We start from the raw sequence: 24,160 nt of genomic DNA on the forward strand, positions 1-24,160 counted from the left end.
TTTAAAATTATGTTCTAATATAGGAACTTAATTTCTGAACTAAGAACCCCAAGAGTGGTTATTTAACAATACCAGGGTATATAATGAGCTCTTTTCAGTAATATCAGCAGCTGTGCTACAACAACCTGTCACTTTAACTTGATCTATTCTTGTTTTATCTGATAACTGTCCCCATTTGTGAAAAGTCAGGCCATATTCATGTTGATTTTTTTTTTCCTTTTCCTTTCCAGAAGCCGGGATATAAACCTGAGTGTGTGGATTTGTGTGGTGCTCGCATTGAGTGGACCTCAGAGAAATCCAGCAGAAAGAATGTCTTTCAGGTAAGAGGCAAAGCATTCCACTGCTCATTTGAGTCTGAACTCTGTGAAGATGTCGGTTTTATTTCCTTGGTTTTAATAACTAAATCCTGATTTAATACAGCATTTTTCTTACCAGTAAAGGAGTGTAACACTTTATCCAGCATCGGTTTACTATTTTTCTAAGAGAAGGATTTCTGATGACTGAGTCTCCTAAACACTTGAGAACCTGTTGATTTATTGATTAATGCTCTATATTCAATTTGTTTTTAAAACTTAGTAGGTAATTGCTTTGGGTTCAGGCCTAGAATCTTGACCTAGAGGACTTCCATAAACACAACTTCTTCAAACTGCTTATACAAGCACAGCTCCAGCGCAGTGCGGTTTCTCTGTTTATTTTTATTGCTGCTCAGGGTCCTCAGACGGTGATGACCCAGGTTCACTTCTGCAAGGGGAGGGGAAGGATTTTAAAAGCTTGCCTCTGTCAGGGCCAGCAGAGAAGGACATGTATTTCTCACAGGACTATTCTTCATTGATGGAAAATAATATTATTTAATTCCTTCATCCAAATCCCATTGAATTGAAAGGGAGGATCAAGGCCCAAGAAGATGAAAGGAGGGGAAAAGTATTACTGCAAGGTTAACATTCCAGGATCTAGGGGCTAAAATAGTTTATTGCAACATCTTCAGGTTTTGGACATAATCCAGCTCCCATGAATATCAGTAGAAAGGATTTGTTGTCTTTTTCTGTTTCACTAAATGTTGCATCAAGCCACATCAAAATATTATTCTCTATGAGCCAAGTTGTTTCCCAGAGTTCTGACACTTAAAATGTTTAACAATACAAGCAATAAAGGGGGGAGAGACACAGAAGGGAACATGTCAGGGTCAAGATCCTGTTAGTTACCAGATAGTCCTTTGGCATCATGACCAATGAAACATGCTGGAGGACCCAACTGTGTCTGGGTCTGGGATGGAAGAAAAAAAAAAAAAAACAAAACAAAAAACCACTACACATTAAAAAAAACCAACCCTAAGGGCCTGTACATGGCTTCTTAAAAAGAAATCTCTTTGGGTCAACTGGGTGTTACAGAGGCTTTTTCAAGGTTTATTTTTCTAGACATCTTTCTAAAGCACATGCAATATTTAGAAATATTCCTCTTTTCCAAGACAACGAGACTTATGCTTCTATACCCCCCACATCTTTCAGGTTTTCTTGAGACTACACTTAGGGCTTTGTCATTTCCTAGGTATTTTTAGAATAAATATTTTCGTTTTTGCTGTCAATCTTCAGCTTTTTCACTTGGAATGTGATTAAGTATAACCTTAGCCTTCACTCCTGCAACCCCCTGAGCACATTGACAGGTCTTCTGAGCTTCTAGGGTTTATTTCTCATTTTGCAGTAAGCAAAATTCCTGTTTGGAAATGCGTTTCGGGGCGGTGATTCATTTGAGCTAATACATTTCCAAAGACAAACGAAGCTCTGTTATTGATTTACCCAACTGGTGGTAGGAAGGCTCTGCAATGCATTTTCTTCTCACTTCTGTTCGTGTGAGGTGTAACTGAATCAGAATAATGTGAGAAAGGAAACTCATGCACTACTGCTTGAACCCATTAAAATGTGTCTTCATCAAGCCAATAAGTGAGTGGGAGAGACATTAAGAAGTAAAAGCATGGGAGGAAGGACATATGTTAAGACACATTTTGAAAAGGGATGGAGCATTGTTTAGACAGAGAGCTACAAGAAGATTGTGCCAGATGGTAGGAGCGAAAGAGGAGAAGGCTTTGGCACCAGTAGTGGTGACATTTTGGGAAAGGAAGGGACTGAACAAGACTCGAGCAGATAGAGTGGGAAGGGGACTGGAGAGGGAGCGAAGATTTGTGAGATAGTCTGGAGGGAATCCAAGGCGAGTTCGAAAGCAGAGAGGTCAGTTTGTACCTGGAAACTGAATATTTCAGGAAACACTTCTGATCTACTTATTCCTCGTGGGTGGGACTAAAATTGATAGTGTGTGTCTACTTATTCATAGGTTTGTTCAAATGAAAACAACATGGGTGGCTTTCTTTAATGCTTTCATTTTTTTCCCAACCTAAATATAGATGCATTGCATTGCTATTTGATGAAATACATTAGCTGCTTAACTCTGAAATGATCAGAAATAAGTGTAATTATATCTTCAAAGCCCATCAAAACATAGTTGGCATTTTGTTTCGTTACTTTCTAGTAAAACCTTCTTTTCTCATTCAAACAGAGCAGTGGTTGCTTTGTGCTAATGTGTTGTATTAGGAGTAGGTACAGAATTTTGAGTTTGATTTAGCCAGGGTGCTCAATTTGAGTTCATGAATTATAGATTATAAATGGAAAATGAGTATTGAAATTTTGGGTTGAAGAAAAAGAAGGAAATCTTGGATTTAAAATATAAGCAGATGACAGTTAATGGATAGCAGCAAGAAGATGGAGCATAGGAGTATCATAAAGAAAAACTAATTGGAAACATGATCGATTCAGGGAGAAAAAAAAAAGAGGGAACTGCAAGTGAATGATATTCAGGCAGGAAGATTTGGGTTTCTGGTCTTGATCATGATGTTCTCAGCAGTGTTACTCCTCTCATTTTAATTGAGCTACTCCCTTTTTAACAGGATAAGTCTCATCTGTCTCACACTATCCAATTTGTGCATGCAATCTATTTCTCTTCTTGATGAACACATTATGTGTTTTCTTTTTTTTTTCCCCTCAACTTTTCCTTAATAGTAACTGAAAATATGCACATCTCATAGACTATAACCTCCTGATTTCCTTTCATTTATTTTATTGATGGTGTAGCTGGCACCAAGGAAAAGACCTGGTTAGGAACAGCTTCCCATGGTGTGGGGTAAGGTAGCAGCTTGCAGTGAGCACGGTGCTGTTTGCTCTTGCTGGCTGAGTGATGTGATGCACTAGGTCTTCATCGGAGGAGTGCTGAATAAAAGAAGATTTATGTTCAAATCACATGCTTTAAATATTTCTGCTAAGTGCTAGTTTGCTCTTTGGTGTTTAGCCTGAAATTTAAAGCACTGAGGATTAAAAGGATTACAACATAATCTTAAATAATCCTAAGTGTCATTTACAGAGAGATGGTTGTAATAACTAAATAAAACCATGTTAAGGGATGGCAGTGTTGTCAGTCAGCAAGTGGAACAGAAACAGCGCCTGTGTCACTTTGTTGTTCTCCTCCTGCCTTTTTTTGGCTTAGTTTGATATTGGGTAGGTGTGTTTTGATGTGAGTTATCAAAAAAGAAAATAACTTAATGGGCTGCTTTTCAGACAGTATTGATATGGCATTTGAAACACCACTAACTAGACTAATTTGCAGATTTTTCCCCCAATATTCCACATTTCCTACTTTTAGTAAACTTTTCAACTGGGTCTTATTCTTCCCCCTGTTTTACTCAACCTCTACTCTAAGTCAAACAGCCTTTTAATTTGAAATTCAGCCCAGACTCCATGGAAGATGTGCTCTTGACCTCTGGATTTTTAATTCTGGGGGTTCAAAGTCCTGTGGTTGTACACTATTTCCTTGAAGAGGTTTTGGGAGATTTCTCTCAGATAATTCAAAAAAGAAAAGGAAAAATAGGAGAGAGGTGAAAAATACAAAAGAGGTCAGGAGCAGCATATTTATGAATCGATGAAGCTGCTTTGTTCTCTTAATAGCACCATTCATTTAAATTACAGGCATTTTTGGGTTTCTTTAGTCATAATTTTACCCTGTTCACCGAGTTCATTTTTAGGAAGGTTTCATATGAGGAATTTCTGGAGTTCTATGGCTGGGCTCTTGCCACAGATGTGGTGTGATACCGTTTTTTGTTTCAATGCACTGCAGCTGTAAGGTTTGAAGTAACTCAATCCTACACAACTAAGAAGTGTAAGTGTATTTTACAAATAGAGAAAGCTGTATAAGACCTACAGTATTCGACCAGCGAGACAGCTGAAAGTACAACTGCACCTATGTGTTATATGAAAGAATTTATCTTGCAGCTGTTTCATATATAATAACATTTATGGTGCTGATCCTGGCTAACTCCCTTGTCCTTGAAGCTCTCCAGCTTTGTCCAAGCGAGTAATCTGAATGATAAGCTATTTTGTTCTACATACTATGGGATCAGGATAGTGTCTGGATGCCTCTCAGGAATGGTTTAAGTCACTGCTTTTTGCCATGGGAGGGATCATCTTTGTTTCCACAATCTCTCTAGAGGAAGCACTGAGAGCACGACGTGGAGAGGCTTGGGCTGGGATTGGTATTTGGGTTTCTTTTTGTGTTTTTGAACATAAATGCTGCACAGTGGAGGGAAATCTAAAAAAGCCGCCTTGCAGGGTTGTGGTGGTCCTTATCAGCAGCTGGAGCCTATCCCAGAGTTAGTCCCATTTCCTGAGCCTGAGAGGGCTCTTGCTTTCAGCTCTGAGTTGTGCAGGAACCTTTGCTGGCTTTGAATCTGTTTCAGGGACCTCTTGTAATCTTAAAACACCATTTTGTCCACTTCTGGACCTCACTGCTATGTCTGGGGTTTAATTTCTATCCTAGAGACCTGAATATGTTATTGCCTAATTAAAAGACTTGGCCACATCACATAGTCATTAGGTGGTATCAGAAAGAGGTTCTTTAAATAACAGATTAGTTTTTTTTTTAGAAAAACACAAAACCAAGAAATGGTCTTCATCTTCAAAAGAAGCATGGCCAGCAGTGTGAGAGAGGTAGCTCCCCCACTTTGAGCACCTCGAGTTCTAGGACAAAGGGAAATTGTTTCCCACTGCCAGAGGGAAGTTTAGGTGGGATACTGGGAAAGAATTCTTCCCTGTGAGGGTGGTGAGGCCCTGGCACGGGTTGCTCAGGGAAGCTGTGGCTGCCCCTGGATCCTTGGAAATGCCCCAGGCCAGGTTGGATGGGGCTTGGAGTGGAAGTCCCTGCCCATGGAATGAGTCGAGTTAAGGTCCCTTCCAATCCAAACCATTCTCTGATTTTACATTAGTACTCTTTTTATTGTTGTAAGTGGAAGATCTTGAACACAGCAATGTGGAACAGCCCCACAATTGTGGTTCTACTTCTAAGTGACTTGTTAATGACCTTACTGGCAAAGCTCCTGCCAAAATATTCAGTGAAACCTAATCAATGAATGTAGATAATCTTCTGACTTCTCAACATGTGTACTACTTTTTATTGTAACCTAAATCCAAAAAAACCCATGAATGTTTTTTTGTTTGTTTGTTTGTTTGTTTTTTATGTATTCAGTTGTCCTTTTCTTCATTTCTTTCATTTTGAACATCTTGTAAGTTTTAATGTATTTTTTGGTGATCAAAACAGAAAAGTAAGATTGACAGTACATAGTGAAAGAGGAAAACCAGCCTTGATTGTGAGGAAAGTTTTGCAGGAAATAGAAAATTGCACACAATATGCATTTTAAACTTTAAACAATTGAGAAGTTACTTTAGCTTCTAAAGACTTTAATATGACATTTTTAAGGTGATGAGGAGGAGAGCCCCTTAGCGATCCTTGGTAATTTTATTTTTTATTCTTTAATTTATTTTTTATGTGTGAAAAAGGCAGATTTTACTGTAACCACCTGTGTTGATAGTAGCTGCTCTTGGGACCCAAGGAGGTGTTGAGGTGTTGCTGGTTAGTAAAGAGGACAAGAGGCAGGAAAATCAGCTGAGAAAGGAAAAGATCTTTGTCTAATTGAGAATAAGTAAGAGCCTGGTAACTGGAGTACTCTGGAACCTACAGTTCTACCCTTGTTTCAGAAGTGTTGGGTGAGAAATAGTCAGGCTTCTCTCACCTGTGTCTCTCTCTTCAATCTGGTGTTACTCATGTTAGCCCAAAGAGAACATATGGAAAATGAACCAGAATTCAGATTTCTCAGTAATGGACACAGAAGTTCTTGATGTGATTCATGTTCTAAGGAATATCAGGTAATAAAGTCAATTTTGCCCCCAAAATAGTGACAGAAAGAGTGACACAAGCAAAGCTTTACACAAGGACAGTAACATACAAACTGTAAGGACTTTGACTTCATTTGCATAGGAAACCTTAACAAAAATGAAAAAAAAAAATAAACCTTTTCTATAACATATACAGAAATATTTCAGTATTTTGATATTTCAATACTCAAGCTATAATCAATTTGGAAATAGACAAGCAATCAACAGGAGGTCACTCGACTGTGCTTTTAACAAGTTTGGAAAACTGAATCTTCAACCTCTGTAATAGAATTTCAAGGAAATTATCTCTCAATTTAACCTCAGTAATGGGATTTAAAGGATTTCAAGGAACAGCAACTTTATTCATAAAAAGGACAAACCAAGCAGTTAAGTTAGAGGTGCCACAAAATTATAGTTAAATTGTTTCTTTCACTTGTGCTTTCTGAGTCTTTGGGGTAGCACAAACCCCTCAGTTATGTCAAAAAGGCCTTGTGTATTTTGTGGCTACAGAATCAGAACATTATTATTATTATTATTATTATTATTATTATTATTATTATTATTATTTAAAATCCTAATTACCACTTTTTTAATGATGTGAAAAATTGTTACTTTTCAGCAATAGTGAGGTCCACTCCTGATAAGCAATATTTTGTTATAGTTGGCTTCATGAAATAAGATTCAAAATTCTCAAAAAAACTTTGGTTGATTTGTAGCTAAATATGACCTTACCTAGGCAGGTATTTCTTTTTTCCCCATTACGGTCTTAAAAAAAATGCAGGAAAAAAAGAATCTCTTGAAAAGTGTAACTTCAGCAACTCATGGAGGTCTTGGAAAGGCTTGAAAGCCTGGCTGTGGCACTGCACATCACCCCTGTGTGGTACCCACTGCAGTCCACGGCCTCTCTAAATGCTGGAGAACTCCAAAATCCAATGGAAAAGCAAGCCTAAATTTTCCATAAAACCAGGCTGATTTTAAAAACTCACGATCTGTAGTCCCCCAGTCTATTATTATGTGTTTATAGAAGCCTGTCTGCTAAAAGTGATGGTTATAATAGCTCACTGTGCTTTTTAAGAGCCCATCTTTTGGCAAATCCAAGTGCTGATACGCGAGTGCCTGTGATAGGTACGAGTGTCTGTGTGTGCTCATACACATGTGCTTCTCAAGAAATTATCTGAATCACTTAGTCTGTGACAGCCACGCTTGCAGCTTTCACCAGTGCAGATGTTATTTGTCCGTCAGAAAAGAAAATATTTATTTCAAGCCACAGGCATTTTCTGTGCTGCAGGAATAAAACATAGCAGCAGTTAATGCTTAATGTGCGTGTGACATAATTTTGTCAGGGACAGAAGCACGGCTGAGCACAAGGACCTGGACAAATCTGTGAGAGCAGAGGAAGCACCTTGTGCCTTGGAAAAAGCCGAGCCCACATGAGAAAGCATCTCGGGCAGCGTGACAGAGGAGCAGCTTAATTTTCCCATTGTGTGTGGTTTTTTTTTTTTTTTTTTTTTTTTTTTTTTTTTTTTTTTTTTTTTTTTTTTTTTTTTGTTTTGTTTTTTTTTTTTTTTTTTTTTGTTTTGGCCGCATTCACAGAGGGTTGTGCAGTTGGGGAGGGGAGGAGGGGGCTCGCGCGATATTATTTTGTTTCGCAGCTGAAGGAGCGAGCGGCGCTTTGCAGCTCCCGCATGCGAAATGGGGCTGCAGCCTCTGCTGCATTATTCATAAACATATTGCTGCCATCTCGTGGGCAGCGCACGGGCGGGCAGGGATGTGAACAGGGATGCGGGCAGGGGATGCAGGCAGTGGAGGTGGGCAGGGACGTGAACAACAGTGAGGACAGGGAAGGCGGGCACTAGATGCAGGCAGGGACGTGAACAGCAATGCGGGCAAAGGATGTGAGCAGTGGATGCAGGCAGTGGATGCAGGCAGGGAAGGTGGGCAGGGATGTGAACAGCGATTCGGGCAGTGGATGCAGGCAGGGAAGGTGGGCAGGAATGCAGACAGGGAGCGTGGGCAGGAATGTGAACAGCAAATGAGGACAGGGAACGTGGGCAGTGGATGCGGGCAGGGATTTGGGCAGTGGAAGTGTGGGCAGGGATGCAGGCAGGGATTTGGGCAGTGGAAGTGGGCAGGGATGCAGGCAGGGATTTGGGCAGTGGAAGTGGCAGGGATGCAGGCAGGGATTTGGGCAGTGGAAGTGGCAGGGATGCAGGCAGGGATTTGGGCAGTGGAAGTGGGCAGGGATGCAGGCAGGGATTTGGGCAGTGGAAGTGGGCAGGGATGCAGGCAGGGATTTGGGCAGTGGAAGTGGCAGGGATGCAGGCAGGGATTTGGGCAGTGGAAGTGAGCAGGGATGTGAACAGCAATGAGGACAGGAAAGGCGAGCAGTAGATGAGGGCAGGGATGTGAACAGCAATGCGAGCAAGGATGTGGGCAGGGATGCAGGCAGGGAAGGTGGGCTGGAATGTGAACAGCAATGAGGGCAGGGAAGGTGGGCAGTAGATGTAGGCAGGGATGTGAACATCGATGCGGGCATGGAAGCGGGCAGGGATGTGGAAGTGGGCAGAGATGTGAACAGCAATGAGGACAGGGATGCAGGCAGTGGAGGCAGCCACAGCTGCCCAGTCTGTGCCCGGTGCCACCAAGGCTCTCCCTTCCCCCATGGACTCATCCTGCAGGGCACTCTGGTGACACTGAGTATTTTAAAAACATCTTTCAGCCAAAATCAGTGCCTGGGTGAGTAACTCAGACCAGCAGCTGCTCCAGAGGAAGGTGTCCCTGCCTAGGGCATGGGGGTTGGAACAGGTGACCTTTCCCTTCCAACTCAAATTATTCCATAATTAGCATTCATTTAACTGGTTTCTGAATCAACTAATTTTTATTTTTTTTAATAAATAAATCCCCATAGACCTGTGTTCTCTAAACTTTTCCTTAGGTAGTAAATTTATGTTTTAAAATAGTGATTCTCCTCTGATCAGCTGGTAGGGAAAAGGTAAATAGCTTCACAAGGACGAGGGGGTTCAAGATAAAGCATGTAATGAGAATTATGGCTAGTCAGTAGGGTGAACTTGATAAAGCACCTCTGACGTGAGTGTGGCCCTTGGTGCTGTGTTTTGTGCATTTATGACCCAGGGAAAATGGTATTTTCTGGCAATCAACAGCTGCAAGAAAAATGTAAGAAATGCAAAAGAACACTGGATTTCCTGCTTCTTTAGTATTTTAAGGTTTAGTGCTTCTCCTAATGGAAAATAGTTAAATTAATGTAAGAGCATGATGATTTTTCATTTTTTTTTAACTTAATGCAAGCTAATATGAACAAAAAAAGTGTCTTGATAGGTGCCCAAACATTCCCTTAATTTATCAAACTCTTGGGGTAAAAAAAAAATAAAAGAGAAAAACAAATCCTAAATGAACTCCTCAGAGATAATCAAATCTGACTTGTTTACATGTTTGGTGCTGGTATTTCTGTATTCAGCCACTACATTTTTTAAAATCTTGGCGAAGCCACTTGACTCAATTTTTTTGTATTTCTCTTTAACGACGGAGGCAGATATTTGGAACTGGCTGGGCATGGGGAGCCTTGGCTGTCCTCTCTCTGAATTTGTGTGCAGAGGGATGCCAGAGGAGAGGTTTGGGATTCACTTTTTTTTTTTTTTTTTTTTTTTTTTTTGTGTAGGAGTGACTTCTTTGCGGACAGGATGTTTTTTGGATGCTTGAAGGTGTTATATGGACAATGGGAGGCAATTTAAATGCAAGGGGGGAGCTGCGGGCAGTGACCTGCCCTCTCTTTTAGATACAACACCTCTGGTTTTCAGCTGAGCAGGAATTCCTAAACTGTGATTCATGGACCACTAATGGGATTGGGAGACTTTTTTGAAATGGTAATGCAAGACCAGTCGGCCTGAGAAGACATTTAAGGTGGTTCCCAGATGAAAGGAAAACCCACAAGAACGTTTTCCACCAGGGACCCTGACTTTTCTAACCTCCTCCTCAAGTTTATTGATTTTGAGGATGCGCCTGCAATTGATCCCAGTTAGAGACTATTTTTATATGGATTATGGGAGTTGTTAAAAATTTGAGATTGAGTTTAAGAGCTGGATTTCTTGAATTCTGGAGTGCTGAGGTTTTTTACTGTTTGGAGGTTTTATTGGGATTTTTTTGTTGGTTTTGTATTTTTAAAAAATTAATTTATTTTAATTTTTTTTTATTTTTACTTTCATAACCTCTGCTCTGATTTGGGGTAAAAAAAAATCCTAGGAATTTCAGCCACTACATCTGCAATTGCATCTGTAAAAGACAGTGATCCAAGAAGTTTAGCAAACATTTTCTTTGGCAAACAAAGTTGCAAGGAGGGGATGTGGTTTGTTTACCATTTCATTTAGAAATAGTCTATCAAACTTAAATTATCAGACAACTTTAACACTTAAAATCTACAGCACTTCAGTCACACCCACATTTTTTTTTTGTCCTCATAATAGTCTTGATTGCTACAAATACATTATTATTTGAAATTTTAATATGCTTACAACCTAGAATGTGTTAGCCTCCTACAAGTCAGAGTTTACAGGTAAATTGTCACAGATTGAACTTTAAACTATTTTTTCTGGAGGCAAATTGTGCATTTGTATATGTGAATATTTGCATGAGAGCACATTTTAATTTGGTAAAATGGGAGCCAATTACTGTGATTCTCTTAAGTAATAGACTAATTATTATTATTTTCTATTATTTGTACATAGTCATCACTAGGTGGAGGCATACTTTACATATTCTGTTGAACATGTCATCTATTATGGACTGAGATGAATTGCACTGATACTGCAGAGTTAAGTGAATGATCCCATTTTTACCCTGGACTGTTGAAATAACCTGTTACCACCCATGCCCAGCTCTCAAGCAGACTAAGCAAAATTGAGTTTCAACCATTGCTGCCACTGAAAAGCAATTAAAATTGGATAATTTTTAATTGCGTGCTGCCAGAAGTGCCTTGAATTAATTCAGAAAAATTGTTAATGTATGGTAAAGTTAAAAGGAGAAAACAAAGCAGGGGCCACGGAGCAAGAGGTTGAAAGGACAAGTATCTATTTCTTTCAGTACCTCATCCTGCAGTGCTTAAATCAATGTGCAGTGGATTGGCTGGTTTTTTTTTTGTTTTTTTTTTTTTATTTCTCATTTTAGTTGTGGAAGGAAAGTCCATTCCCGGTCCATCCTTATCTTCCTTATGGGGCTGCTTGTTACAGACTGGGCATGTTGGATTTTGGCTGAGGGTCACAGGTCTTCTTCTGTTGACGTTAATTTCACCCAAACTCTCCTGATTCACGCTGGGGGTAGAACATTCACATCTGTGCAGGTGTTAATAGCACCATGATGATGCTCCTTTCCTTCTTTCACCTTTATGAGCTCATAGGGCTGGCCCTGTGTGAGGTGGTCCTTGGCTGGCACAGCCCAAGCCCTCTCTGAGAGGCCACAAAAGGAGACTTTTGGGTGTGAATGTGGGAGTCTGAGATAAGAATTGTGTGTCTCCATACTTGGGATACTGTGTTATGACTCTGCATCTTTTAATATCCCCTGAATTTTACTGTTGGAGAAAGAAGAGTGATGGTGCATAGATTGTAAAGAAAAAATACACTTTATTCAGAAAATAATCATCACCATTTTTTTTTATATATAAAACACATTGTTTTCTATAAATGCTGAAAGAAGTGGGTTGAATACATTTTTACATCTTTGCCATTTCAATATATTTCAGGGAATGGAGTCAGGATTGTTGAGAGAGCTGTTCCTGAGCATTGCAGCTTCTCCTACACCCCCAGACTGTCACAGTGGCCATTGCTGTGACTCCCAACTTTGTCACCTGACTGGGGATGCTCGGCCCCTGATGGGCCTGAGCTCTTCCTTCCCCTGGGACTGAGTCAAACACTTCCACCCTGGGAATAGACCCTTCCATGAAATCTAACAGACAGAGGTTTAAAAATATTGTAATACACCTGAAATATGCCCCCCTTGTGTTTGGTTTGTTGTTTGTATTTTTTTTTTTTTTTTTTTTTTTCCCTGTATATTCTTTTTTTTTTTTAATGATTTGGAATCACACTTTTAATAATTATATTCACAATCTAAAATTAAATAAACATATAAACATTGTGTTTAGAGCTCGAGGAATTGCCAACCAGAACTCAGGAAAGTATGTCCACCAATTTATCAGCGTGTAGAAAATAATTATAGCAATATTTTGAAATGCATTGGTTGTAGTTTTGTTTTGATTTATAGAATGTAAATAATCAGTTTTGGTTCTTCTGTTTCAAATGACTTTTTTTGAAGTAAGGCTTTTGAGTAAGAGTCCCTCAAACCAAGCTGCTACTCCTGGGAAATTCTGTAGTGGTATGTTACTGGCATTTGAAAAATGCACACCTTCTGAGAAAAAACAGGAAAATTCTGTCAGACAGACTGATGGGAATTCCCAAGTTTGGAAATGCAAGTTCTGTTGGAAAACAATGGCAGCACAATTCAGCTAGGGCTGCAGTTGGAGTGAAAAGGAACATGTTTTCACCATTGCATACATTTTTCTTCTTTTTCTTCTTTTTTTTTTTTTTTTTTTTTTTTTTTTGTGTTTTGTTTTGTTTGGATTTTTTTTTGTTGTCATTGTGGAAACAAATATTCTACATGATCAGTTAAAAAGTGCAAAGTAAGGAAAGAGAGAGAGTAATGTGTGTTGGAACATAACATAGGCTTTACCCATGTAGAAAAGTGTGAAGAAATATGGTAAAATTGAATGTAAACAAAGAAATGGGGAGAATGAATGTGGGAGTGAAGAACTGTGTGCAGGCAGTAGGAAGAATGTAATCCAATAGTAGAGATCAAAGGAAAGGAAGCCAATTTTTTCAAATATTCCATAATAACTTCAGTGCAGCAAGGTAAAGGATCCGAACAAAGGGTCAAAACACCACAACCGGGGGAGAGGAGAAAACATTACACGCAGCGAGGAGCGCACGATTCATTGTCATTATTTTTGTTTAGGATCAATTATTCTCTCCATCTCCTGGCATTTCAGGACTCTTTTATAATTACCAGCACTGTTTTCTCTCCCTCTCCTGCACACACGCTCCGTCTCGCTCCCCCTTGCAGGCAACACTTCTCCTCTCGCGCAGATTTGAGGGGGTAGGAGGATCTCAGGGGTTCTTTGCAAGATGCTCGTTTCCCACTGCAGACTGTGGCATTGCCAGGACTCTTCAGGGGACTCTCTGCCAGCTATCCTTAAAAGCTTGCAGAGGAGTGGGAGAAGATTTGCATACTGCCCAAGCAGGGCCAGATTTGAACCCCCCTCTCTGCTGAGTAGTTTGTTACTGAGTAAATAATGACACCAAAATCGCTGCAGCTTCTGCACTGGACTAGGTGCTGTGCTGTGCCAAGCTCTTGGGGTCTGTCCCTTATTTCTTTTCTCTCCTCAGTCCTAAGATGGTCCTTTTTTATAATTCAAACAGAGATTTCTTTTCACCTGCATTCCCTCTGCTTCTAATTTTACCTTTCTCTGCTCTTATTTTCTTTTCCCTTTCCCTTTATTTGTATTTTAAGAATATATTTTAAGCCATTTTTTCTCCTGTTCTCAATGTGATGACAGTGTATCCTGATGGAAAGATAATAATGCCCAAGGAGGTTTTCTTTTATGAATTCTGCTGGTGTTACTTTCACATGCACAAATATATCATCTTGATTTCTAGCTCTGGGTCATTTCATTGCTCTTGTATGTCTTGCTACGAGATGTTTCCTGTAATTAAAAGATTAGGTTAAATAGATTATTTGTGCTGCCCTGTCTACATAAATGTTCTGTTTCTCTGCCTCAAGAAACTGGCTTTTGTGTTTTAAGGCAATGTTGTGTACATGGAGTCGCATCATGTCTCCTTTGTCTTTAAGCTGCTGATTTATTGGTAAGAGAAGCAATCAAACAAGACATTTACTGCCATAGCCTCGTAGGGTCAGTGAATTAACAGGTGCCAATAAGTTCTAAGGAAGTGTTTTAATCGTTTCTAAAGTATTTAATTAATGGACTTTCTTAGAGGCGTGGTGACAGAGCAGACATAAGGCTGATAAATATTTAATGCTTGTATCTAGGGAACTTTTTCTCCCTTTCATGTAATTTGAGGTGTTTACTAATGGAAAACAAAACCTAAATTGTTGTGTAGCATGCAATCAATGCTAAGCTGCTATTAGATTGTCCAGGGTTTGGATACCTATCAGGAATTAATCTCCTTGTGCTGTGATATTTTGCATTTAGAGCTGGTTTTGTTTAGAGGGGATTTTGGAACTGGGTTACATAGCTGGATACCTGTGCATTAGGTATCTATGTTAATACTTATGGGCTGTTTCAGGTAGCCTCTATGAGCAAAATTTATTGAATATTTAGTGTGTGCATGGCTATTTGCTTGGGATGTCACGGTTTCAGCAACTTACACTCATAGGGTGGTAGTAGAAAAGAGAATCCAGGTCTCAGTGTCCTTGTTGCTCTATGTGGTGTTCAAAAAACTTTATTTAAACCATGACACTGGAAATGCCATAATTATGCTTAAAAGTTTGAGAATATTTTTTACTTACTTACTTGGGTTTTTTTCACCTTAGAGGAACATTTTCCTACTTGTTACTTTCCTAAGTTTTCACTCCTTTTACTCTTAAAAAAAAATCATCTGTGTATAACCTACATTTGATGGTATATAATTCCTCTTGGTCTTTGTTCTATTCCTATGAAAATAAAAAAAAAGTTTTTTTCCTTAATATCCCTACCTTAAGGAAGAAAGTTTGAGGTACAGCAAGTGTGGCTCCATTAATTAAGGCCCCTTTCCTTGCTTTCCCTTGCTGGTCTGAGCTTTGTTAAGTCACGCTCTGCTGTTTGCTGTGGCAATGCAGAGCCTCTGGAAGGAATTGATTCTATCACTTGCTGCAGTTCAGCAGAGCTCTGATCTGCAATGCTCGAGCACACCAGGCTGTTCCAGACACCTTTTGCCATTGTTAGTGCAGTAGCAGACTGGTTGTTAGGTTGTAAGAGTTAATTTTGTCCTGTCAGGAGGGAGAAGTTGTGGTGTTGCAGGACTGGGGACGCGGCACTGACCAGCCAGTGCTCTCACTGGTGGCAGTGCCTGTGAGCAGCTCAGCTCTGCTGATCATTTCTAATTATAATGGCATGCTGCTGGAGTGATAAAAAAAGCATTTAGGTAGTTCCCAGGCCTCTTGACTACACAGAAAACGCAACTGAGAACATTGTGATTTAGTGACAGCATTGTTTTATGAATCCCTGAGCTATTAATGGGGAAAAGGTGGAAAGATGTGGTGCCTGTGGCATCTGAGGAGGGAAGAGGAAGCTTCCTTAGAAGTGGCTGATCCTGAGAGAGTCACAAAAACAGCTTTCTGGAGGTGTCTCTCATGTTGTCTAGAAGTTTGAACACACAAATCTATGGAAATGATGTGAGACAAGGAGCAAAATATTTATGATGAAAAAAATTTATTCATATCAGAATTCAGCTAATATATACTATATATTACTTACATGGTATAATATTTTCCATAGTGCCCTTTTTTCCTTCCCTCACTTTTTAAACCCTTATTTTACTTGCTTTTCCTCCGTGTCTTTACTAATAAAATTGCTCTTTGAAAGCCTTTTATTTATATGATGATCCTGTTTGTGAGGGCTAGGTTTGAAGTCATCCACATTTTCTTTCCAGCTCCGTAGCACATAGAGAAGGATTTGCTTATAATCAGTGAAGGCAAAATAATTGGAAATAGGAATAATAATAGGGCAATGGGGCAAAATAATTGGAAACAGGAATAATAAAGTAGCAATGGCCAATGTATTTGTCAGCTCGCCTGCAATGGTTTTGGTTTTCCACTTGACTCAGTGAATGTTGCATGGCACGTGGGGGAAAGCAGGCATCTCTGTGAGTCTGATGTATGCAAACCTGGAGGTGCAGTTACCACAAATGTTGATTAGATCTGCCGATGTAATTAAAAATACACATCTGCCTCTTTGAGAATGCAGCTCCGTTCTTGGGATTTTGGTTTTAGGCTTTCAGAGACAACTGTGCCAATCTGAGCAAGTCAAACAGTAACTTCGTTTGGACAAACTCTCACTCTGCTACTTTTTGTTCATAAATGCAGTTAACAAGTTCTTTTGTACTTCTTTGAGTGTTAATTGATGTAAACAAAGTCTGCATTTTATCTAATCCCACTGAAGCTTGTTAAAATTAGAGATGTGCCAAATTATTCCAAAGCAGGTTGTAAAGTAAGTGAACCATTAGATCCACTGGCTCACAAATGGCATAGACAATGTGTGCTGTTTGCTTCTTTTGCAGGGACTGTTTATGTCAGAACTTTCAAATCACAGGTTTTTTTGCATCTCTAACATTGTGTTTAGTTAATCTGTATGGCAGAAATATAGCACAAGCAGCAGGGCTGAGCATGCCTAAAGCTATTCCTAGAAAAGTCCATATATACACTCCTAATTGAGCATACCTAGCAATCAACTCTGCTAATTTCTATATCCAGCATTTTCTTTCTCACAGGCACGTTCATTTGTTAGCATTTTCCCTTTGCAGGACTGGGATTTGCAAAATTGGTTCTTGCCCAATGTGTTATTTCAGAGATGGTAATCCAGCACACAGGGCTCTGTGCTAACCTCAGCTAAGCCTCCAGGCTACAGGGTGAGCACTTAGGCATCGTGTCTATGGAAAAATGAGTGGGATTGATACAACTGCATGCAACTGATGGCCCTTCTGTCCTTTCCTGGTAACTAGGCTGTCCTCAAAATCTGGTTGTTCTGGGCTGCTGTGATTCTGCTCTTTTCCACACCTTCATCTGCTCCTTAGCCTTTTGGAAAATTGTTCTTTTCCATCTCCTGCCTTCTCCAAAGACTTAAAGGTCTCTGATACGCTGTGCTGGTACAGGACAATGCCCAGAGCTGTTGTGCCTGCACTATGAACAAAAAAAAATCTACACTCCTGCTCCAGTCCTCACCCCTTCCTGACTCAATACCATCTGGATTCTTTCAAGTCTTCTGATATTCAACCATGAAGACAAGTTCAACATCTCCTCTAAGTCTTTTAAAGCTGGAAACTTAGACTTTCCCTGCAGGGTCCTACTGATAGAGGTGATGGGTTTGTTCCATGTATAATATAAGATGCATGACTGGGGCCTTGTGTTAGTAGGAGTAATAAACCCTTATAAAATAGCAAAAAAGTACCTCTCTGCCCGGTTTTCAAGTTTTGCTTCAAGTTGTAAATGATCACCAGGGATCAGTATCCTTCAACTGCATGTTTTACAGCACCTCATGGCAATTATTCCTACCAGAAGTTTGATTCTTAACTGATAAATTGAGATATTGTGAAGCAGGAACACTTACTGCTGCCCTCAAGGTGAAGGAGAGCAAATCTATAGAGAAAGTGGTTAGTGCTGGGATTTTCCTTGACTTCGGGAACTGGTTAGAACAGCTGATGTACCCAATTAGGAACCAGATCCATAAACACCCTTACTGACCTGGTTGGCAGTGTTTTTATTTTTGCTTAATCACCAGCGCTTTTTTCCAAACCAAAATTTCTTGTGGACAATTCTTCTCTCAGGTAAAGCTGAGATAATCTGGTGAAGCATGTAAGAAAAGACAGATCTCAAAGATCAGTATATATAGATGTTAACTTTCACAATTCTCTGTTTTTTTCCTAGCTGCCAGCACCATAGCATCTAATCTTTCTAGCAAACAGGTGGCTCTTGCAGCATGCTTTACAATCAGTCAGACTTTGCCTTAGCCTAATTTGCTTAATCATATTAATTAATTACTTTTGTAAATGTCAGAAAAGTTCAGCAGACATTTTACTTTTTAAAACTATTTTTGAAGATCTTTCTAGTAAATATGTAACTTTGAAATATCTGCAGTCGTTTTACTGAAATTGCATAGTTACTCAGATTATTCATTACAAGTAAACTATTCAACATTTTTTTCTCAGTTTTTTCACTTAGCAAATTGACTTAGATTTCTATGAATTTATTTCCTATTTTATCTCAGTTTAATTAGGTGATGCCAATCAATTTCATTCTATGATCTGTTCTGCTAGTTAGTGTGGCATTTTTCCATTTAATATACCCTCTGATTGGAGAACAAAGTATTAATGGTAGGTAAGCACTATGGACTAGAAATTATTTGGGTTTTTCCCAAATGCCTTTTATTTATGTATACCAAGATTTGTTTGTGAAGAGTGACAGATTTTTGGTTTTTTTTTTTTTTTTTGAGTATTGGAGACTCCAGAAGTCAACTTTAAAGAAGGAAATTAAAAGAGTAACATGACTCCTAAAGGTGGAACTCAGAGAGTTGTAAGCTACCTGTCTTGACCAGGGCTATTTGTTAACCAAAATGGTGATACTGTAGTCTTCATTTAATTAATAATATAAATGACTGGTTGAGAACATTTAAGAACAATGCTTGATAGTTTTGTGCAGGTTTATTTTTTTTTCCTTTTTTTGGGCTGTATCTGTGGTGGCTGTTATGTGGTTATTTAGTAAGGCTCAGAACAGAGGTCAAGGCATAGGTGATGCTCTGAGTGACAGTTCTGAGAACCAAAATATTGAGACTTTATAGATCTCTGCAGTCACTGAATCATAGCAGACTTAGGTGAAATGAAGGAAAACAAATGCTCCTACCTCAAGAAGCCTTGGGGGAATCACTTGAAATAAAGCCTAATTGACTAACAAATCTACAAATGGTGCTTCTCCTTACATCTGACCATGTAGTGCACTTCCCGTAATTTCTTGTGCTAACACATTTTCTGGCTAATGGCCTCTGATGCGCGCAGTCGGGGTGTAGGAGATGTGCTCCAGATGTGCAGTGTAAGATCACTGTCCTGCAGCAAAAAGTCCTTCTGTTCCCATCTGTAACGGTATTTAACTTTGAACAGGGCAGTGATGGTTACAAAGAATTTGTAATTCCTCTTTTCCTTGGTGCCTATGAAAGCCAGAGACTTTTATGTTAATAATAAGCAAACATGAGAAGCTTGAAAAAAACCCCAATTTTCTGCCACGTGGTATCTTCAGGTTGGTCATCATCTCTTAACTCAAGGTCAAGCCAATAAAAGCATTTGGTTTGCTCCTGCACCATGGGTGCTTCCAGCTCAGAACCCATCTTAAATTGTAAAGCTTTGGGATTTCACTATTGTGCTGGTTTACTATTGATGCTGCTCAAGGTACTTATTTGGATAGGAGCTTCTAATTTCCCAGCTATGTATGGAGGTAGCAGACACTGCATAGAGCAAAAGGAAGCTGAACACGAGCACGAGGAGTTGTTTTAATTGTCTAGGAATTTGTCTCTCATTCTGAGATGGCTGTGTGTGGTATTTTTTTTTTTTTTTAATGAAACAAAATGAAGGTTGCACCACAACTTGGCCTTGTTGACTCTAAAGTGCACGAAATCTCACCAGCCCTTCAGTGAGCATGGGGTACATTTAAGCAGAAGAAGGCAGATTTTGTGTGGATCTGGACCAGTTGATGTTTTTTTGGCAGAAACAATAGAAAACATATTACACTGTGTTTTTATGTTTGTTTCCTCACACTGTGTGGTTTTGTCTGGTTTCTCTGCAAGCAAGGTTCAAGCTGGCGAGCCACACAGTTTCCTTTTGATTTCTTTGTTGTTCGTTTATTGGAATTTGAGATTGGAAGCAGATACAGTGGATGCAAACCCGAGCGAGCCAAAATGTTTTCAGTCTGCCTGTGCAGCCCTGCCTGAAAGCTCAAGTCATTGAATTTTATACAGCAACGATATTAAGCTAATTCTTCCAACTCTTCTGGAATGTATATTTCCATTAGGATGGATGTATTCACATAAACTAGTTATTTTAATATTCTTCTGAACTGGAATGCAATTATTCACTGAAATTAGCCTTTCAAAATATTGACTAAAGGGGTTATGACATTCTGATCCTTCATGAGGCTATGGTCAAAAATTCAAAGTTTGTCAAGATTCAAGATGCAGGCACATGAAATGGAGTATAAATGCAGGTTATGTATACTCCATCTGCAGCAATAATATTTTAAAAACTTAATCAGTATAATACTGCTTGACAGAATAGCACAAGATAAACTAATATTTTCAGTTCAATTGCATAAAGGCAGTTTAAAAATAGGCCTTACCATTTGATCATGCATTATTTTCCCTTTGAAAGAACATGTGGAAACAGTAAGAAATTATAATCCAACATAAAATATACAAATGTACAAATTTTATCCAAATGCTCCAGACAAGCCAATATGGCAACCAGTATAACATACTCTGCTTTTCACTAGCATGCCTTCAGCATCAGTTCTTAAGGGTTTTTTTAATGCTTAAATATATTTGATATATATTTAATCCACATAGGAGTCCAGACAAAGCACTGGGGCACCAATGCCTTCACATCTGAAGCTGTTCTTTAGCATCTGGCTCCCACCTGCCCACTTAACATAATTTCTCAACATCAAACACTGCTTTGCTCATCTCCAGACTTCAAAGCCTCAAAGGAAAGTCCTTGTGCTTCTCTAAGATCCTGCCATGGCCATCACTGGCACTGGTGGTGGCACTGGCACCATCATGGTGCAGGAGGGCGAGGGGGAGTGCTGAGACTCAACCCTTTCCCCCCATGTACACATAGTGGGAAGTTCAGGATATTTTTCCTGGTTTATTTCCTTTAAGAGGACCAAAGAGGCCCTTGTCATAGGTAAGAAGACCAGAGTGCTTGTTCTGGTGTCTGTCCCACTTTGTGTGCTTATCCCACCTCCTTGGCCAGGTCACTTGCTGTGAGCAGAGATACTGGGCCTTACCTTTTGTTGGAGTGTCCATCCTTCTGGCTTGAGACAGCTTTGCTGGTCTCCTCCCCTGGGTTTGTGAGTTGTGTTAAGGAGCTGTCTGGTTCAGTCAGGCTCATCCATCTCCAGGTTGTTGTGACATGGAGCTGCTCTCACTTGGATCTTCCTCTGCACATTCACCATGTGCAATGGAATGGCCCTTCCTCAGCTTCACAGGAGCTGGGGAACAGTCCTAGAAATGCACAGGTGGTCAGAGGATAAAGAGAAGTTTCTATGGCCATTCTCTCTGAGGCGTATTTGCTCACATCACAGCCCTCCTCGGCACAGAATTCCTGAGCTTGAGCTCTCAATGCTCTTTCCCAGGTGGCACAAAAGCCGCGTGATGGCGAGCACACCTGGCACACCTGCTGTGAGAATTGAGAATTAAAAACCTTCTGAATTAAAAATCTGGCTTTCAGAAACTAGACCCAGGCTGTGAATATATGCAGAATAAACAGGTCTCAGAGAACAGAAGCCGCAGGTAAATCATCTGGTTTGTGTTTTTTCTAGATATGTTGTGCTATGGAGGTGTTACTCTTCCTTATTTTTGTAGCTTTCCTTTAACTCATTGTGATTTAGAGACATTTAGATGCTGTTTTGTAATTAAAAATGTGTAATCCTCAAAAAATGTGGAAAGCAAAACTTTCCTAAAAATGTTTTACTTTCCATTCCTGCATAGATTAATGTGTCAGGCAAATGATAAATATCAACAGTGTTTTCAGAGCAAAAATACTTTAGATAAAGGGCAGAAACAAAGAAAATGCATGTCGGGTGCATTAGAATGGGAGTGAATTAAGAGTCTTTGGTAGCAGTTATTCTGCTAGTCCAAATAATGACTAATTACCACAGCAATCCTTATGTTCTGTGCCATACGGACCCCACCATTCCCACTCAAAAACACTAATGGCAAATATACATTGCAAACAGATGCCATGTGCACATATCATCTGAAAAGGCTTTTAGGAAAACAAGATTGCTGGTCTTTGGGTAGAAGCAGAGCAGTTGCGCTGCACGATGGCAGAGCACCAGTGATTCCCATCCCACTAGAGACTCCCCATCTGTGCCACCACTGCAGGAGGACTGGGGATGGAGTGAGAGAGATAAGCCTGGCCCAGGTTTGAACACAAATCAGCCTCTCCAGGTGCAGCTTTTCTGTGCCACGAGCACACCTGGGTCATGGAATATGACATCTGAGCAGACTGAGATGCTTCTCATTAGGTCCAAGCCTGTGTTGGTCCGCAGCTGGTGGGGAACAGCTTTGGAAACCAGGCTGCTGGATAATTTGGGGGTCTCTCTCTGAGGTGTTGTCTGGAGAAATGGTGTTTAAGGTCTTTCCAATGCCAGAAATTAATTTCCCTCTGCCTGTTTCAAGGTAACTTGTGCTCAGCTCAGTATGTTGCTGGCTGGACCATGGATGTCCCTGACACTCAGGGACATCCATGTCCCTCAGATCACCTTTGGGGAGCTCTGAATTAACAAATGAAAATCGCAGATTTGTAGTCCAGGAGTTGGTGCAGGTGCCCTTGGAATAGGGGAGAAGGAGGAGAGGGCTGTGAATTGCCACAACTGGTACCCTGGTACAACCCTGGGATGGGCAGGTGCTCTGTGGATCAAAACTCCTGCTGGGCTGCAGCTGCTCCTCTAATCCCATCCTTCTGTCATTCCTGCAGAGGCTCAGTGCAGAGCTTTGAGTCCTGTAATGAACCACTCTTGTGGGGGAGATAGGCCTGCAGATAATATATTTTGAAGTGCAAAGGACCATTATTTCCAGTAATTTGAAAATATGGAGTTAAATTTTGGAAAGCAAGGGGCATCCATACTTTTTAAAATTCTTTGTAGGAAAGAAAAGGAGAAAGGAAAGAAAGAGAAAGGAGGAAAGAAAAGGAGAAAAAGAATACTTTGGCCTACAAATGATTTCTCTGGCTTTTATCACTGCATTCTGGGTTTAACCATGATGAAACCTCACACGAAACGAATACAAATGTCTCTTTAGTCCTGATCCCAGAGATGAGGAGGCTTGGTCCACAGAGGCTTCATAAGAGCTGAGCCTACTGAGGACCTGCCAGCCTGCACATCTTGTCCCATGGCACAGCTCAGCCGTGCTCCTGGCAGCACTGAGGGGTGCCAGGATCCCGAGGTCCTGCGGGCACAGCTGCTGCCAGGAGAAGTCGAGGGGCACATTTGTGTTTGCTCGGTAGCCGTGGCCAGTGGCACAGCTCTGCCACTTGACACATCATAAGACAAACATGTCAGGAGAGAATTGATATGTTTGAAAATCAATCTGGGAGCAGCTTTCAGCGCTAGCAAAGTTTCTTTCTGATATTTCTGCCATTTTGCCACGTTGTGATTTTAGAAGGTTTGAGTTATTCTCTTTTATAGGCATCCAATTCTAAAAAAAGCCCTTAATAATATGAAACTGTGTATCTAGTAAATGCTGATTGGAATAACTTCGAATAATTTTCCAATTAATTCTTACTGCCTGCTAGTATGTTGATGCAACCACTGCAGTGTCATGTATAACCCTGAATCCCTGGCAATTCCTGAAGCATCATGAGATATTGATTAATGAAACATGGTTAAAAACTCATCAGCCTTGATGGAGTAAACATCTGAAGGAAAAGGTGTATTTTCCTTAAAATATGAAGTTTTCCAAGCACTGAAAGAGAAAGGCCTATTGTGACCTTGTAATTACATTAACTGATATCTTTAGGATATAAAAATATTTTAAAATCTGATCTCAGATTTCCTCCAGCTACCTGCCTATCTGTCCTGCGTATTAGTCCTACGTTTTTATTGCTTTATTGCTCTTCTGCTTGCCCCTTCAGAATCATGCTTATGTTACACATTCCTCTAGACAGTCTTTCACACTTCATAAGGCTCTGAACTATCATTAATTAGGAGGCATTTCCTCCTGAAAGTCCCCTACGTCTCTCTGATGGTGCATGAAGAGAGAGATATATCCTCACCAAATGAATAGTTTCTCCCTGTTGGTCATTATCCCTGTGGGACAGTGACATCTGTCCTGGTGTCACTGGCCATGGGCACATAGATTGAGCTTACAGAAAATGTTTGTC

General features: G+C 40.1%; 1 protein-coding gene across 1 annotated transcript in view; it reads left to right on the top strand.

The window, feature by feature from the left end:
* ARHGAP15 (Rho GTPase activating protein 15) overlaps positions 1–24,160 on the top strand; it is a 320,977-nt gene that overhangs the window by 57,559 nt on the left and 239,258 nt on the right. The window contains exon 6 of the mRNA XM_053948319.1: positions 231–320. Within this exon, the coding sequence (XP_053804294.1) occupies positions 231–320 (90 nt within the window). The remainder of the gene's footprint in view (positions 1–230; positions 321–24,160) is intronic.

This window comes from Vidua chalybeata, chromosome 7 (assembly GCF_026979565.1).
Source record: "Vidua chalybeata isolate OUT-0048 chromosome 7, bVidCha1 merged haplotype, whole genome shotgun sequence".
Taxonomy (NCBI): Eukaryota; Metazoa; Chordata; class Aves; order Passeriformes; family Viduidae; genus Vidua; species Vidua chalybeata.